Genomic DNA, 16,414 nt, shown 5'->3' with positions numbered 1-16,414 from the left:
AAGGGCAAAGAGAAAGACAATATAACAAGTGAGACTTGTTAGAGGAAGCAAATAGTAAGACAGTACATTGAACCAACATATCAGTAATTATACACATAAAATGGAGCAAAATCCTCAATTACAAGACAAAGACAATTACAATTCAATCATTCTGAATATTAAGTGACAGTCATTAGCCTTTTCTAAGAAAGGCACTTTAGATACAAAGCTATGGAATGGCTGAATGTAAAAGAATGGACCAAGTTGCCCCACAATTTTGTTTGCCTTAAGCATGTTAAAATATTCCACAATTGCGCATCTGAAACTCTGAAATCCAAAATTCTTAGTGTACCAAAAATTTAGATCATGGTTTCAGCTCAAATATTTGTCACACTTTTGGCAGAAAATCTGACCTTAACTGACCTAAAGTCACCTTTCTTTACATTCCTTCTTATGCTTCCTACGATGAAGGTTCCTATTGTATAAGACGTATTAATGAATGTGTTTACAAAGTTCTGTGTCCCCCCCTAAAGGAAACATTTCATAATATAGACATTGTGAGAAGTTACATTTCATTTGCAAGTAGTTCTTCTATCTCCCCTCTCTTAAGACAGTATACTTTCCTGCTCCCTTGATGTAGGGCCTGACCGTGTTACTCGCTCAGCCATTCGGACGTGAGCAGGTAAGATACATCCCATCTCTAACCACAAACTTCAATCTGAACACAAATTTGCATGGATCATTTTTCTCCTTCCCTTGCACTTCCATTGTAAGCAAGAGAACAGTATGGGTTAGATAGAACCCATTCTTTTGGCCTAGATCCTCGAATTAAGAAAAAACAGGCAGAATAACCCCCCGTTAACCCATAGCTACCAACAATTTTCATGTACAATGAATAAGAAATAAATATTGTTGATAAGCTGTTCTTTGCTTTGCCATGACCATGCTTTGTCTTGCTGTGCAAAAACAGACTAATAGTAATATATCACGTTGTGTTTTTAAAAATCCATCCTAAATAAAAATAAAAATCCATCCTCTTCTCAGTACTAAAACACACTAGCCTCAATGGCTTGGGGTAGGCAGTGAGTTTATTCATACGAGTCAATGCGGTCTTGATCCAACTAGCTCAGCAGCTTGGTGGAACACTGGAGAAGGTCCTTGGCTATATCCACCCAGGTTTGGTGTGTACACAGAGAGTAGGGTGACAAAATGGTGAAGGGTGTTTTTCAATATACAGAAGGAGACTTTTTTTTTTTTTTCATTTCCAGAAAATTTCTTTTGCCTGTCGTCTCCCTTCGGATTTTCCAGCTCTCTCTCCCAGTCCCCAAGACAAAGAACTACCTACCGGGATTTGAAATAATCAGACATCTTGATTTTGCTGGCAGGAAGGATCATTGTTAAAAGACAGAAACTCGGGATCCCTGGGTGGCGCAGCTGTTTGGCGCCTGCCTTTGGCCCAGGGTGCGATCCTGGGGACCCGGGATCCAGTCCCAGGTCGGGCTCCCGGTGCATGGAGCCTGCTTCTCCCTCTGCCTGTGTCTCTGCCTCTCTCTCTCTCTCTCTCTCTCTGTGTGTGTGTGTGTGTGTGTGTGTGTGACGGTCATAAATAAATAAATATGACAGAAACTCATGATGTAGTTTCTCTCTCTCCTCTTTGGTTACATTTTCAAGTAAATTGTCTGATTTTTTTTTCATTTTTTAAATCAATTAATTAATTAATTAATTAATTAATATATTTGAGAGAGAGAGAGAGAGGAAGAGCACTAGCAGAAGAAGGGGCAGAGAGAGAGGAAGAAGCGGACTCCCCGCTGAGCAGGGAGCCACATATGGGGCTCCATCCCAAGACCCCAGATCATGACTTGAGCAAAAGGCAGTCCCTTCATCAGCTGAGCCGCCCAAGTGCCCCCTGGTGTGTGATTCTTAGAACATACTCAAAAAAAAAAAAAAAAAAAAAAACAAAACATACTCAAATCTGTGTCTCTCATTGTCTCTTCTTAATCATGCTTGAAAACAATGGTTATTGTACCAGATTCCTGAACAGAGCAGAAGGTGATAAGATGCTAGCATGTATATTTGGAGGAAGAAGGATGTCTCATTTATGTCTTATGTATTAAATTGATGTCCTTACTTAGTTTTAACATCACAATTTCTGGTAGGGTTAACACATTGTAATAATAAAGTATTAATTATTTTCCCATTGTAGAACCCTGTTGGTCAGGGATCGCTGTTCTAATTCCTCCCTTTTTTGATAACTTATTTTATCATCAGGATCATTGATAAATACAGCATAAGACTTAATTATTGTAAAATATTCAGACAATACATCTGTGCTTCTCTGTATCTGTCTCCTAAAATCTGAAATCTCCTTTCCTAAAAAATATGTTCATCAACATAGTGCCTTATAACAGAAAGCATTTTATGTGGTATTTAAGAGCGAATGCATTGGAGTCAGACAGGTCAGACAGGAATATGCAATTTCAATAGAAATTGAATTCTGAAGCTTCTGTTTATTGTATGTGAACTTAGTGATTCTTTTAGCCCCAATAACTTCACTTGTTGATAAAATTGGAACAGCAGTATATATCTTATTGAGTTGCTGGGACAATTTTATAATATAATGATTTGGAACAATTAACTATATATCTGGCATTTCACAAGTATTTAATTAATCTTTATCATTATTGTTATGAAAGTATCTTTAAAAATAGATGTGAAAAAAAAAAAATAGATGTGCTATGAGCACCTGGGTATCTCAGTGGTTGAACATCTGCCTTTGATTCAGGTTGTGATCCTGGGGTCCTGGGATCAAGTCCCTCATGGGCTCCCCTCAGGGAGCCTGCTTGTCCCTCTGCCTGTGTCTCTGCCTCTCTCTCTCTGTGTCTCTCATGAATAAATAAAATCTTAAAAAATAAAAATAAAACAATAAAAATACATATTCTATGATTTCTTCCTCTGCATTTTATTTCAGTTCAGGAATCTGCATTTTTAAAAAATCTCACAGCAATACAGAATTTTGAAACCTCGTTTACTTTTTTTTTTAATTTTTATTTATTTATGATAGTCACACACACAGAGAGAGAGAGAGAGAGGGAGGCAGAGACACAGGCAGAGGGAGAAGCAGGCTCCATGCACCGGGAGCCCGATGTGGGATTCGATCCCAGGCCTCCAGGATCGCGCCCCAGGCCAAAGCAGGCGGTAAACCGCTGCCACCCAGGGATCCCACCTCGTTTACTTTTTAACATCGATATATTAGAGCTTGTTTGGAGTTGCTATTTTTTTTTTTTTTTGTTTTGGGGTTTGTTTGTTTTAGATATTTCTTAGTTTATCCTCTGTTGTTTTCTTTTATTTATCATCCACTTTACCTCTCTGTTAATGACTGATATTCCTCATCATCTTGGCTTTTCTTATTTAGCATCAGGGTTTTGTTTTCCCTCACCTTTTTACATAATTCCACATAAATTCCATTATATTTTTTCTCAAATATTATCTTTATTAGTTTTGAGGTTTTACTACATGTAGGGAAAAAGTCTACTACTTTATTATGACTGGAGGGCAAATTACAATTGTATCATGCTAGTAGTGTTTTAATTAAATTGTACATAGCAGGGGTAAGGACCACATAGACTACTCAGAGGACTCTCCAGGCACCCACAGAGATCCATTCATGGCAAATGATTTTATACTTAGTATAGAGGAATATCATTTTGAAGACTACACCTGGTTAGTGCTATTTTTTCCAAGCATCTGTTTTTACTACCTATGCCATTAAACTTCATTTATGCTGACTAAAAAGGTAAGGACAAACATTATATGATCTCATTCATTTGGGGAATATAAATAATAGTGAAAGGGAATATAAGGGAAGGGAGAAGAAATGTGTGGGAAATATCAGAAAGGGAGACAGAACGTAAAGACTGCGAACTCTGGGAAACGAACTAGGGGTGGTAGAAGGGGAGGAGGGCGGGGGGTGGGAGTGAATGGGTGACGGGCACTGGGTGTTATTCTGTATGTTAGTAAATTGAACACCAATAAAAAATAAATTAAAAAAAAGGTAATGCTTAGAATTTTGTAGAAATAAATAACATCTTAATTTACTTATTTGTTTAAAGACTTATTTATTTGAGAGAGAGAGAGAGAGAGAATACATGTATGAGTCAGGAGGGTGGGACAGAGGGAAAGAATCTTCAAGGAGATTCCCTGCTCACCTGGGAGCTCAATCCAGGCTCCATCTCAAGACCCATGAGATCATGACCTGAGCCAAAACCAGGAATCATACACTTAACTGACTTAACCCATTTCTTAAAATGAAATGCTATTTTATTTCATTATAAAATGTTACCCTTATTACAGTCAGAGGGAGTGGGAAATACAACTCATTCTAGTCTATGGTATCCTACAATAAACATTTCTAGAAATCAAGCAGAGTGAATTTTGTGTTCTGTGACTATGGCTCTGAAAGGTTCTTCTCCATCTGTGATTTTTCTCATTTTACAAGGAATGTTTGCTTCTTTGAAAGAAAGACAACTGGAGGATGATTGATGTTCCAGGTAGTCCATGCTTTTGCTCACAGATTTTTGACTGGGTATCAACAAGTGGCTCAGTCAACTTAACTACACTGGAAGATGGGGAATATGCAAGAGCACATGGGTATTTGATAACTAGCGAGTATCTCAGCCAAAAAAATTTTTATCAGATTTTTCAAGGTTTCATTCTATCCTTTGGCTTGGGATTTTTTTAAAGATTTTACGTATTAGAGAGGGAGAGAGCGAGTGAGCAAGAGCCAGCACAAGCTGGGGGAAAGGCAGAAGGAGAGGGAGAAGCAGACGCCTCACTGAGCAGGGTGCCCCATGCAGGGGTCCCTCCCAGGATGACCCTGAGATCATGACCTGAGCTGAAGGCACATGCTTAACTGACTGAGCCACCCTGGTGCCCCGATTTGGCTTGGAAAGTTTTAAGGTGGGAGCCCAACTGTATCATTTGCTTTTTCTGAATCTATTAGGATGTTCATATTTTTTATTTTTTCTGTTTGTATAATAATTAAATCCATTGATTTTATAATAGTAATTCTTTGTTCCTTTCATTCCGTGGTCATATCATTATTTAAATATATTGCTGGATTCAGTTTGCTAATGTTTTAACATTTTTTCCCTCTTTGCTAATAAAATACGTTAGTCTGTAATTTTATGTCCATATTATGTTTTGTCAGATTTTAATATTAAAATTATGTTGGCTCACTGTAGCAATATAGTGAGCCTCTTTTTTTTTTTTTTTTGTCTTTTTCTTCTCCAGGAAAGCTTACATACAATTGGTGAAATATTCTCTTTAAATATGAATAATTAATAAGACAAGCCATATGTGAATAGAATTTTAGTTTAAAATTCAATTTTTAAAAACTATACAGCAAAGTTTTCATTTTTTTACTATTTTTACTTAAGATTGGTTTTCAAACAACTTCTATAATTTAATTATAAGTTTATTATTATAAAAGTTGCTCTAAAATACTCTGAGTTTTGAAATGTCTACAGAACTTAAAGTGAATTTCCAATTTTTATTCTTGATATTAGCATGTTTCCTTTCATTTATTCTTAATTAATCCTGCTGTGTTTTTGATGTTTTGTGTGTGTGCGTGTGCGTGTGTTTAAGCAATTTTTAAAAATATTTATTTTGTAATGTACCCCTAGTCCAAAGTAACTATGTTTTAAAAATTGAGGGCCAAAAAACTTACAAGAATCTATTCAGTTCAACCTAAAAACAATGATACCTGGAAAATACTCCATACTAATAAGTCTGGCCTAAGAGGTTAAGATTCTAAGGCATTCCTAAATCATGGTGCTCTGAAAAATATATGCGTTTCTGCTGGTATTGTGTGATATTTTTGTTTGTTTCCAATTTAACCCTTTAAATGAATAATTTATTCCTTTGCAGATTTCCTTATTGTATGTTTCTTTCTATATACTTAGTTATTGTCTCTGTCATCATAAGTAGCTTTCTTTCTTTAGGCTTACTTATGCACTTTTACCTGTTCTTTTTTTTTTTCTTTTTATTATTAGCCCTTAATTTCTTTCTTTCTTTTTTTAATAAAATAATTTTTATTGGAGTTCAATTTACCAACATACAGAATAACACCCAGTGCTCATCCCGTCAAGTGTCCCCCTCAGTGCCCGTCACCCACTCACCCCCACCCTCCTCCCCTTCCACCACCCCCAGTTCGTTTCCCAGAGTTAGGAGTCTTTATGTTCTGTCTCCCTTTCTGATATTTCCCACACATTTCTTCTCCCTTCCCTTATATTCCCTTTCACTATTATTTATTTTCCCCAAATGAATGAGAACATACACTGTTTGTCCTTCTCTGATTGACTTACTTCACTCAGCATAATACCCTCCAGTTCCATCCACGTTGAAGCAAATGGTGGGTATTTGTCGTTTCTAATGGCTGAGGAATATTCCATTGTATACAGAGACCACAGCTTCTTTATCCACTCATCTTTCAATGGACACTGAGCCTCCTTCCACAGTTTGGCTATTGTGGACATTGCTGCTAGAAACATTGGGGTGCAGGTGTCCCGGCGTTTCCCTGCATCTGTATCTTTGGGGTAAATCCCCAGCAGTGCAATTGCTGGGTCTTAGGGCAGTTCTATTTTTAACTATTTGAGGAACCTCCACAGTTTTCCAGAGTGGCTGCACCAGGTCACGTTCCCACCAACAGTGCAGGAGGGTTCCCCTTTCTCCACATCCTCTCCAAATTTGTGGTTTCCTGTCTTGTTAATTTGCCCCATTCTCACTGGTGTGAGGTGGTATCTCATGGTGGTTTTGATTTGTATTTCCCTGATGGCAAGTGATGCAGAGCATTTTCTCATGTGCGTGTTGGCCATGTCTATGTCTTCCGCTGTTAGATTTCTGTTTAAGTCTGTTGCCCATTTCATGATTGGATTGTTTGTTTCTTTGCTGTTGAGTTTAAGAAGTTCTTTATAGATCTTGGAAACTAGCCCTTTATCTGATACGTCTTTTGCAAATATCTTCTCCCATTCTGTAGGTTGTCTTTTAGTTTTGTTGACTGTTTCTTTGCTATGCAAAAGCTTCTTATCTTGATGAAGTCCCAATAGTTCATTTTTGCTTTTGTTTCCCTTGCCTTCATGGATGTATCTTGCAAGAAGTTGCCATGGCCAAGTTCAAAAAGGGTGTTGCTGTGTTCTCCTCTAGGATTTTGATGGAATCTTGTCTCACATTTAGATCTTTCATCCATTTTGAGTTTATCTTTGTGTCTGGTGGAAGAGAGTGGTCTAGTTTCTTTCTTCTGCATGTGGATGTCCAATTTTCCCAGCACCATTTACTGAAGAGACTGTCTTTTTTCCAGTGGATAGTCTTCCCTCCTTTGTCGAATATTAGTTGACCTTAAAGTCGAGGGCCCACTTCTGGATTCTCTATTCTGTTCCATTGATCTATGTGTCTTTTTTTGTGCCAGGACCACACTGTCTTGATGACCACAGCTTTGTAGTACAACCTGAAATCTGGCATTGTGATGCCCCCAGCTATGGTTTTCTTTTTCAATAAATCCCTGGGTATTCGAAGTCTTTTCTGATTCCACACTAATCTTAAGATAATTTGTTCCAACTCTCTGAAGAAAGTCCATGGTATTTTAATAAGGATTGCATTGAATGTGTAAATTGCCCTGGGTAGCATTGACATTTTCACAATATTAATTCTTCCAATCCATGGGCATGGAATATATTTCCATCTCTTTGTGTCTTCCTCAATTTCTTTCAGAAGTGTTCTGTGGTTTTTCAGGTATAGATCCTTTACCCCTTTGGTTAGGTTGATTCCTAGATATCTTATGCTTTTGGGTGCAATTGTAAATGGGATTGACTCCTTAATTTCTCTTTCTTCAGACTTATTGTTAGTGTATACAAATGCCACTGACTTTGGGCATTGATTTTGTATCCTGCCACACTGCCAAATTGCTGTACGAGTTCTAGCAATCTTGGGGTGGAGGCTTTTGGGTTTTCTATGTACAGTATCATGTCATCTGGGAAGAGGGAGAGTTTGACTTCTTCTTTGCCAATTTGAATGACTTTTATTTATTTTTGTTGCCTGATTGCTGAAGCTAGGACTTCTAGTACTATATTGAATAGCAATGGTGAGAGTGGACAACGTGTCTCATTCCCGATCTTAGGGGAAAGGCTCCCAGTGTTTCCCCATTGAGAATGACATTTGTTTGGGTTTTTCATAGACGGCTTTTAAGATGCTGAGGAATGGTCCCTCTATCCCTACACTCTGAAGAGTTTTGATCGGGAATGGATGCTATATTTTGTCAAATGCTTTCTCTGCATCTATTGAAAGGATCATACGGTTCTTGTTTTTTCTCTTGATGATCTGATCAATCACACTGATTGCTTTACGAGTGTTGAACCAGCCTTGCATCCCGGGGATAAATCCCACTTGGTCATGGTGAATAATCTTCTTAATGTATTGTTGGATCCTATTGGCTGGTATCTCGTTGAGAATGTTTGCATCTGTGTTCCTCAGGGATATTGGTCTCTAATTCTCCTTTTTGGTGGAGTCTTTGTCTGGTTTTGGAATTAAGGTGATGCTGGCCTCATAGAGGAAGTTTGGAAGTACTCCATCTCTTTCTGTCTTTTAAACAGCTGTAGTAGAATAGGTACAGTCTCTTCTTTAAGTGTTTGATAGAATTCCCCAGGGAAGCCATCTGGACCTGGACTTTTTGTGTCTTGGGAGGTTTATGATGACTGCTTCAATTTCCTCCCTGGTTATCGGCCTGTTCAGGTTTTCTATTTCTTCCTGTTCCAGTTTTGGTAGTTTGTGGTTCTCCAGAAATCTGTCCATTTCTTCTAGATTGCCTAATTTATTGGCGTATAGCTGCTCATAATAAGTTTTAAAAATTGTTTGCATTTCCTTGGTGTTGGTGCTGATCTCTCCTTTCTCATTCATGATTTTATTAATTTGAGTCTTTTCTGTCTTCTTTTTAATAAGGCTGGCTAATGGTTTATCTATCTTATTAATTCTTTCAAAGAACCATCTCCTGGTTTTGTTGATCTGTTCCACAGTTCTTCTGGTCTCCATTTCATTGAGTTCTGCTCGAATCTTTATTAACTCTCTTCTTCTGCGGGGTGTAGGATCTATTTGCTGTTCTGTCTCCAGCTCCTTTAAGTGCAAGGTTAGCTTTCGTATTTGGGTTCTCTCCAGTTTTTCAATGGATGCTTGTATTGCGATGTATTTCCCCCTCAGGACTGCTTTTGCTGCATCCCAAAGATTCTCATTAGTTTCCATGAATCTTTTAAATTCTTCTCTGATTTCCTGGTTGACCCTTTCATCTTTTAGCAGGATGGTCCTTAACCTCCACGTTTGAAATTCTTCCAAACTTCTTCTTGTGATATAGTTCTAGTTTCAAAGCATTATGGTCTGAAACTATGCTGGGGACAATCCCAATCTTTTAGTATCCGTTAAGACCTGATGTGTGACCCAGTATATGGTCTATTCTGGAGAAAGCTCCATGTGCACTTGAGAAGAACGTGTATTCAGCTGCATTTGGATGTAAAGTTCTGTAACTATCTGTGAAATCCATCTGGTCCAGTGAAGCATTTAAAGCTCTTGTTTCTTTGGAGATGTTGTGCTTAGAAGACCTGTCAATTGTAGAAAGTGCTATATTCCAGTCACCAAGTATAAGTGTTTTATTATTTAAGTATGTCTTAACTTTGGTTATTAATTGACTGATATACTTGGCGGCTTCCACATTCGGGGCATAAATATTCATGATTGTTAGGTCCTCTTGTTGGATAGATCCTTTTAGTATGATATAGTGTCCCTCTTCATCTCTCACTACAGTCTTTGGGACACACTTTAATTTCTCTGATATAAGGATGGCTACCCCTGCTTTCTTTTGAGGACCATTTGAATGGTCCATGGTTCTCCAACCTTTTATTTTCAGGCTGTAGGTGTCCTTTTGTCCAAAATGAGTCTCTTGAAGACAGCAAATAGATGGGTCTTGCTTTTTTATCCAGTCTGAAACCCTGCACCTTCTGATGGGGTCATTAAGCCCATTCACGTTCAGAGTTACTATTGAAAGATACGGATTTAGTGTCATCATGATACCTATTCAGTCCCTGTTTTTGTGGATAGTTCCCTTGGACCTCCTCTTTCTTTTACAGGGTCCCCCTTAATATTTCTGGCAGAGCCAGCTTGGTGGTCACATATTCTTTCAGTTTCTGCCTATCTTGGAAGCTCTTTATCTCTCCTGCTATTCTGAATGAGAGCCTTGCTGGATAAAGTATTCTTGGCTGCAGGTTCTTTTCATTTAGGACCCTGACTATATCCTGCTGACGCTTTCTCGCCTGCCAGGTCTCTGTGGAGAGGTCTGCTGTTGTCCTAATGCTTCTCCCCATAAAAGTTAGTGATTTCTTATCTCTTGCTGCTTTAAGGATCTTCTCTTTATGTTTGGAATTTGCAAAGCTTCACTATTAAATGTCGAGGTGTTGACGATTTTTATTGATTTTGGGGGGGGGATCTCTCTATCTCCTGGATCTGAATGCCTATTACCCTCCCCCAGTTAGGGAAGTTCTCAGCTATGATTTGTTCAAATACAGTTTCTGGACCTCTGTCCCTTGCGGCGCCCTCAGGAACCCCAATTAAACGTAGATTTTTCCTTCTGAGGCTGTGATTTATTTCCCTTAACCTATCCTCATGGTCTTTTAATTGTCTTTCTATTTTTTTACTCAGTTTCCATACTTGCCATCAACTTGTCTTCTATGTCACTCACTCGTTCTTCTACCTCGTTAACCCTTGTCGTTAGGACCTCCAGTTTTGATTGCATCTCATTTAATTGATTTTTAATTTTGGCCTGATTACATCTAAATTCTGCAGTCATGAAGTCTCTTGAATCTTTTATGCTTTTTTCTAGAGCCACCAGTAGTTGTATAATAGTGCTTCTGAATTGGCTTTCTGACATTGAATTGTATTTGAAATTTTGTAACTCTGTGGGAGAGAGGACTGTTTCTGATTTTTAGTATTGAGGTGAGTTTTTCCTTCTAGTCAGTTTGCTCAGTGCAGAGTGGCCAACAACATGTTGTACTGGAAAAAGGAGAAAAAGGGGGGAAAAAAAAGAAGAAATAAAAAAGAATAAAAAAGGGTGTGGGGAAACAACAGAAACAAACAGAAAAGAAAAAACAAGGGGAGTATCCTCTGATTCCATATACTGTAAATCCCTTGACTTCCCCTGGAACTTTCCAGGCTGCTTGGTCAATAACTTGCTTTTCCTCTGACCTTCGAGCTGGTCTTCTGGGGGAGGGGCCTGCTGTGCTGATTTTCAGGTGTGTGCACCTGGGGGAGCTGCCCAGCCCTCTACCAGGTCTACAATTCAGTGGGATTCTTTATCCTGTGAGGCCCCTGCTCAGGCCCAGGTACAGGGTGACACCAGGAGGGACAACCACAGTAGCGGCGGCCAGCTGTCCAGCTCTGGAGTCAGCTCCCACAGTAACTACTGCAGCTCCCAATGTGCAGGGGTCTGGGTGCTCCGGGGTAGGGGCACGATCTGCACAGCTCGGGGCCACCCGGCGGCAGGAGAGACCTGGCTGTCCTTTGTCCTCCCGGCCTCTGCCTGTGCTGGGGGAGCCCCAGATCCTCGGCTGTGTCTCCCAGTGCCCTGGGCTCTGGGGCCTCTGACACTGTGAATGGACCTAAAGTACCACGATGTGTAATTTAAAAGCATCAGTCAATTTTGTGTGAAGTTAACTTATCCTTTATTGCAATAAAACTCTATAAGCTATTATACAGGTTAAAGAAAAACTCAAAAAATAGAAACAGTGAAATAACAGGGGAGGGCAAGCCTCTGTTGGGCTGTAGCCATCACGAGCCCCGCGGTGGGAGCTGGGGCGGGCCCCCGAGGTGGTCAGGGGGCTGCTAACGGATCGAAGCAGGTTGTTCCAGAGGCAGGTTGCAGGTCTGGCCCTCTGGGGACCCCGATTGCAGGCACCAGGGCCTACTCTTCCGGGGTGGCCATGGGAGCAGGTGGCTCCTCCTCATCGGGGCAGGGAACCATAGGTTCGACCAGCACGTGCACCACCTTCACCTCAGGAGCCAGCATCTCTGCCTTGACCAAGTCCTCATCTCCAGCAGCCACTATCCCTTCAGACCCGGAACCTTCCCCAGGCTCCACAGTTGGAGCTGGGGCGGGCTCCTCGGGTGGTTCAACAGGTTGCTCCATCCCCGAGGCCAGTTGCTCCATCGAGTTAGGAGGTGGCTGGGGCACATCCACGACCTCGAGAGCAGGGGGTGGTGCCTGCTCCTCTTCCAGGGCTCCCAGGGGTGCAGGGGGCTCCTGCAGGGCAGCAGTGACCACTATCTGCAGGGGCTTTGCCTCCCCAGCAGGCAGCTCATCGCAGGCCAAGCCCTCAGCCCCAGCAGCCAGGCCCCATGGGGCAGCAGGCCCCACGGTCGGAGCTGGGGTGCACTCCAGAGTGGGTTCAGGGTGTTTTCCTCGGGCCGAAGCTGTAGATCCAAGAAGACAAAGTATCACCACCAGGACAGACTGTCCACGTCCCTCCCAAATCAAGGCCACTCTTCCCGCCACTCGACGTGTGTGAGGGCAAGAGCCCTGGGAGGTGTCCCCAGGCTGCAGCCCGTGGGGTGGGGTGTGAGCCCACCCCCTGCTCCTGGTCCAGCAGCAAGGAGGCTGGATCTGCGGCCCCCCGCATCCCCAGCTCGGCCACCCCCAGTCCTCCTCACCCCCAGCCTCTCGCTCTGCTGCATGGAGGCGTCTGAATTGCCTCAGGTGATGCAGGGCCCGGAGATGCGCATCTGTGCCTGGCATGTGCTGTCTTAACAATTCCAGGAGTTTTATAAGGGAGGGAAATTCTGGGAACTGATGAAAGTCGTCCCCATAATAATTCAGCCATATTTCCATCATGAAGGACATGGCCCTGGGGAGGGACAGGCGGGAACAGGCATCAGAAGATAGGGTTCTGTCACATGCAGGTGTCCCGGGGAAGCCCTGCAGGACCCGGCCTTCCGCGCAGGGTGTCAGAGACCAGTCCTGCTCCTCGTCCCCCTGCCACCTGGTGGTCCTGCCTGCCACAGGCCTGCTCCCCGAGGAGGGGCTGGGATGCAACCTCTGTGTGGGGAGCCCAGGCCCAGCGGGGTGACCATCAGCGTCTCTCCTGGGGAAGCAGGGCTCCCTCCTCAGCCTGGTCCCTGCCCACCTGCCCCTTAAGTCCACCGGCAGGCATCAGGGGACGGGGGGCGTCTGACCTGTCATTGCCCTCACTGCACACACTGTTGCTCTGGGAAGCTCCAAGGCAGGAGGGCTAGGGCTCTGTGTCCTGCCAGGCCTTGCCAGGAGCCACCCGGGACCGCCACCTTCCTTCCTGTGTCTCTGTGCTGCCTCCCTCCCGAGGGGCCCCCGGGGGTGTCCTTCCACTGACTCTAATCTCCGTTCTCCCACGGGGCGGGGGCCGCCTGGTCCGGGAGCCCTCACCGGCCCTCCTGAGCACCTGCTGTTCCCCCGGGTCCAGGTGCCACCAGACTGGGGAGTATGATGCTCCCCACCCCCTCTGCTCTGGGCTCCAGGTGTGGGGCAGAGAGAGGGTTGGGGGGGCATGGAGAAGGTCTCCCTGAGGGGTCTCAGTGCCTCCCACCAAGCCCACACCCCATCCACCGCTCTCCTTTGCTCTTTTCCAGAAGGGGCCTTAGACTTTTCCCTGTCACAGGAATTGCAGATGTGTGGGGTGAGGGGGCAGCCCCCCCACCGCCCCACAGCCCCTTCGCTGCCCTCCAGGAGAGGGAAGGCCCTCCTGCAGGAGCCGGAGTCACTCACAGTTTCCAGCACTGCAGGACCACATCGTTGTTACCCCACGCATCTGCGATGCACCCATACCTAGAGGAGAGCAGGGACATCCCATGAATCGTCCTGTGGACGCGACCTCTCATCATAGGGGCTTCACCCTCTGACCCCGACTAGGCCTTGCCCCGGGGGCAGTCAGCTTTGTGCCCCGGGGGCAGTCAGCTTTGTGCGTGGGGCCACGGGCAGCTCCCGGAGAAGTGCCCGCACCTGCTGGGGCCTCCTGAAGGCTTGAGCATGAAAGGGCTCTGGGCAGGCCCATGGCCCATATCTTAGTGGGCTTTTGGGGTCCCGGGGTTCCCCTGTCTGGCTGCCCCAGGACACAGACCCCCGATGGACTCTCAAACCTCCCTTTCAATGGGGAAACAGGCCGCTCAGGACCCTGGTGATGGGGGGGCGGGGAGGAGGCACAGGCCTGGTCACGGGGAGGAGGACGGCTGCTGAGCACAGGCACAGCCCCTCTGGCTGACCCGCCACAGGCCAGGCCCCGGGGCTGCCCTCCAGGACCCCGCTAGGCCCTGGGGGACCCTGCTCCAGGCGGGGGAGCAGCCCGAGGCCGGGAAGCTCACACCATCCCCAGCCTCCCCAGCAGCAGGTGGCCCAGCCCTGGGCTGCGGAGGGGCAGGTGCTCACTCGGTGAACAGCAGGTCCAGCACCTCGTCCGTGGTGGTGAATGTACGATAATCCTCTAAAAAGCTGAAGATGTAGATGACGTCCCTGCGCTGCAAGGTGAGCAGCAGTTGTCGGACTTTGTACTCCAGCAGCTCCGTCCAGGTGAGCTTGGTCAGGACGATCTGATGCCCCTTCCCGGCCGCTGCCCCTGCACCCTGAGGTGGGACAGAGGTGACGTGCAGCCTGCAGGGAGCCGCCAGGAGACCTGGGATCCCGCCCCGGCAGGCCCTGCGCTGGGGCCCCGTGGGCTTGAGGAGCTGGGGCTCCCTCTCCCGCTCAAGCTCCCTGCCTGTCTCTTACACAAACAGGACCAACTATGCAATAAAGAAACAATCTCAGAGGATAAATGTTCAAAATATTTGGATCATTACAAGGACCTCCAGAGACACAGAGAGAGAGACCGAGAGAGGCAGCCACACAGACAGAGGGAGAAGCAGCCCGTGCAGGGAGCCCAGGCGGGGCTCGATCCCGGGCCTCGGAGATCAGGCCTGGGGGAAGGCAGGCGCTAACCCCCGGGGGACCAGGCCTCCCCTGAGGGCTCTATTCTGATGTTCCCACACATCTGTGCGCAGGGACTCTGCATCTGGCCCAGGCAGGGGCAGGGCCATGGGGGCAGGTGTGGGGAGGGGGGGATCCAGACTCATGTGGGAGCAGGAGTGTCGGGGGGCCCAGGGGGTAGCAGGCTGGCTTCTGGGACCCGGGGTCCTTCCTGCTGCATCGGGGCCCGGGTGTCGGGGGGCCCAGCCCCTGCACTCACCTTGAGCCCGTGCTGGCCTCCATTAGCTGCGCAGGGCACCTCCCTGCTCCTGGAGGCGGTGGGGCAGACGACCCCTTCCTCCCACTCGCGCCCCACGACCCGGGTGGAGCTCTGTGGAGACAGTGCCCGGCAGCCAGGCAGGAGGCCTCAGCGCCCGGTCTGGCCCCCTCGGCTGGGCCGCACCCCCAGCTGCCTCCACCCAGACACCCCACAGTGCAGGCGGCACCCACCGCCCCTGGGAACAGCAAAGGGATGCGGCTGCAGGGCCTCGGAGTGACTCTGGGGCGGGTAGAGGACCTCAGGAACCCTGTTTCCCCCCTGCCCACCTTGACATCAGGGTGACCCTGAAGGGATCCCCGGGGAATGTGCCGCCCTGCAGCGTCCCCCAGCCTGGATGGGACCTGCCCACACATCCCTGGTTCCCTGAACCTGAGGAGGAGGGGATGAGGCTCCCAGGATGGTGGCACAGGGGGCCTGGCCTGGCCTGCGCTGTGTTACCTGACGGCGCCTCCTGATCACCGCCCTGACACCTTGGTACCTATGCTGGAGCCACTGCCTACAGCATAGGAACAAGCCGCACCCCTGGGGTTCCTGGGAGCCAGAGCCCCCAGACGTGGGCCGGCAGCAAGAGAACATCTTCTAGTAGCAGATGTCTCCAGCCAAGTGAGCCTGAGCTGGGGCTGCACTGGATGCGGCTGCCTGGTTACGGGGGTTCCGAGTTCTGTTGGGCTCTGTGACACGGCAGTGACCTCACTTCCTGGGACCCCCTCCCTGACCCACTCCTGGAGGAAGCTGCAGGGGCAGCGCTCGTGCTGCCAACGTCCCCCCTCCCTGCAGGCGATGGCCTGTGCACACAGTGACACAACCACACCCCTGTCCACAGGCCCCAGGGAAGGACTGTGTGCACCCAGGGCCCCAGCTTGGACACACACCTGGGTTCAGACACGACTGTCCAGTCTTCCCCGGTTTGACCCCGGAGAAGCCGTTGTGCCCGTCGGGGATGGTCTGCATCTTGCCTGTGGGATAGGGAGTGTCCTAGCGGGTGCTTCCCCCAGACGTCCCAGGCCACTGAGGCCTCATATCTATGACCTTGGAGGCGGGTGTCACCTGCAGGACATACCTCCACCCACACGTTCTTCCTTGGTGTGTACATGCGTCCA

General features: G+C 46.3%; 1 protein-coding gene across 1 annotated transcript; it reads right to left on the bottom strand.

Annotated features, from left to right (window-relative positions):
- Nucleotides 1-11,715: 11,715 nt before the first annotated feature.
- On the bottom strand, nucleotides 11,716-15,928 carry LOC140604580 (ral guanine nucleotide dissociation stimulator-like). The gene is made up of 6 exons (XM_072775815.1): nucleotides 15,753-15,928; nucleotides 15,255-15,365; nucleotides 14,459-14,652; nucleotides 13,802-13,861; nucleotides 12,715-12,908; nucleotides 11,716-12,477 (listed from the first exon to the last, which is right to left on the bottom strand). The coding sequence occupies exons 1-6, from the start codon at nucleotides 15,888-15,890 to the stop codon at nucleotides 11,969-11,971; spliced, it is 1,206 nt and encodes a 401-aa protein (XP_072631916.1). The 5' UTR covers nucleotides 15,891-15,928; the 3' UTR covers nucleotides 11,716-11,968.
- Nucleotides 15,929-16,414: the final 486 nt, after the last annotated feature.

This window comes from Canis lupus, chromosome 15, assembly GCF_048164855.1.
Source record: "Canis lupus baileyi chromosome 15, mCanLup2.hap1, whole genome shotgun sequence".
NCBI lineage: Eukaryota > Metazoa > Chordata > Mammalia > Carnivora > Canidae > Canis > Canis lupus.
This window is presented reverse-complemented; position numbering and strand designations above follow the sequence as displayed.

Excerpts from the sequence above, each read along its gene's own strand:
- LOC140604580 (XM_072775815.1), bottom strand. The coding sequence starts at position 15,890 with ATGTTCTCTTGCTGCCGGCCCACGTCTGGGGGCTCTGGCTCCCAGGAA. Across the intron at positions 14,653-15,254 it reads GAGGCCAGCACGGGCTCAAG|GGTGCAGGGGCAGCGGCCGG; the intron begins GTGAGTGCAGGG and ends GTCCCACCTCAG. Across the intron at positions 12,478-12,714 it reads AGCAGAGCGAGAGGCTGGGG|CTTCGGCCCGAGGAAAACAC; the intron begins GTGAGGAGGACT and ends TTGGATCTACAG.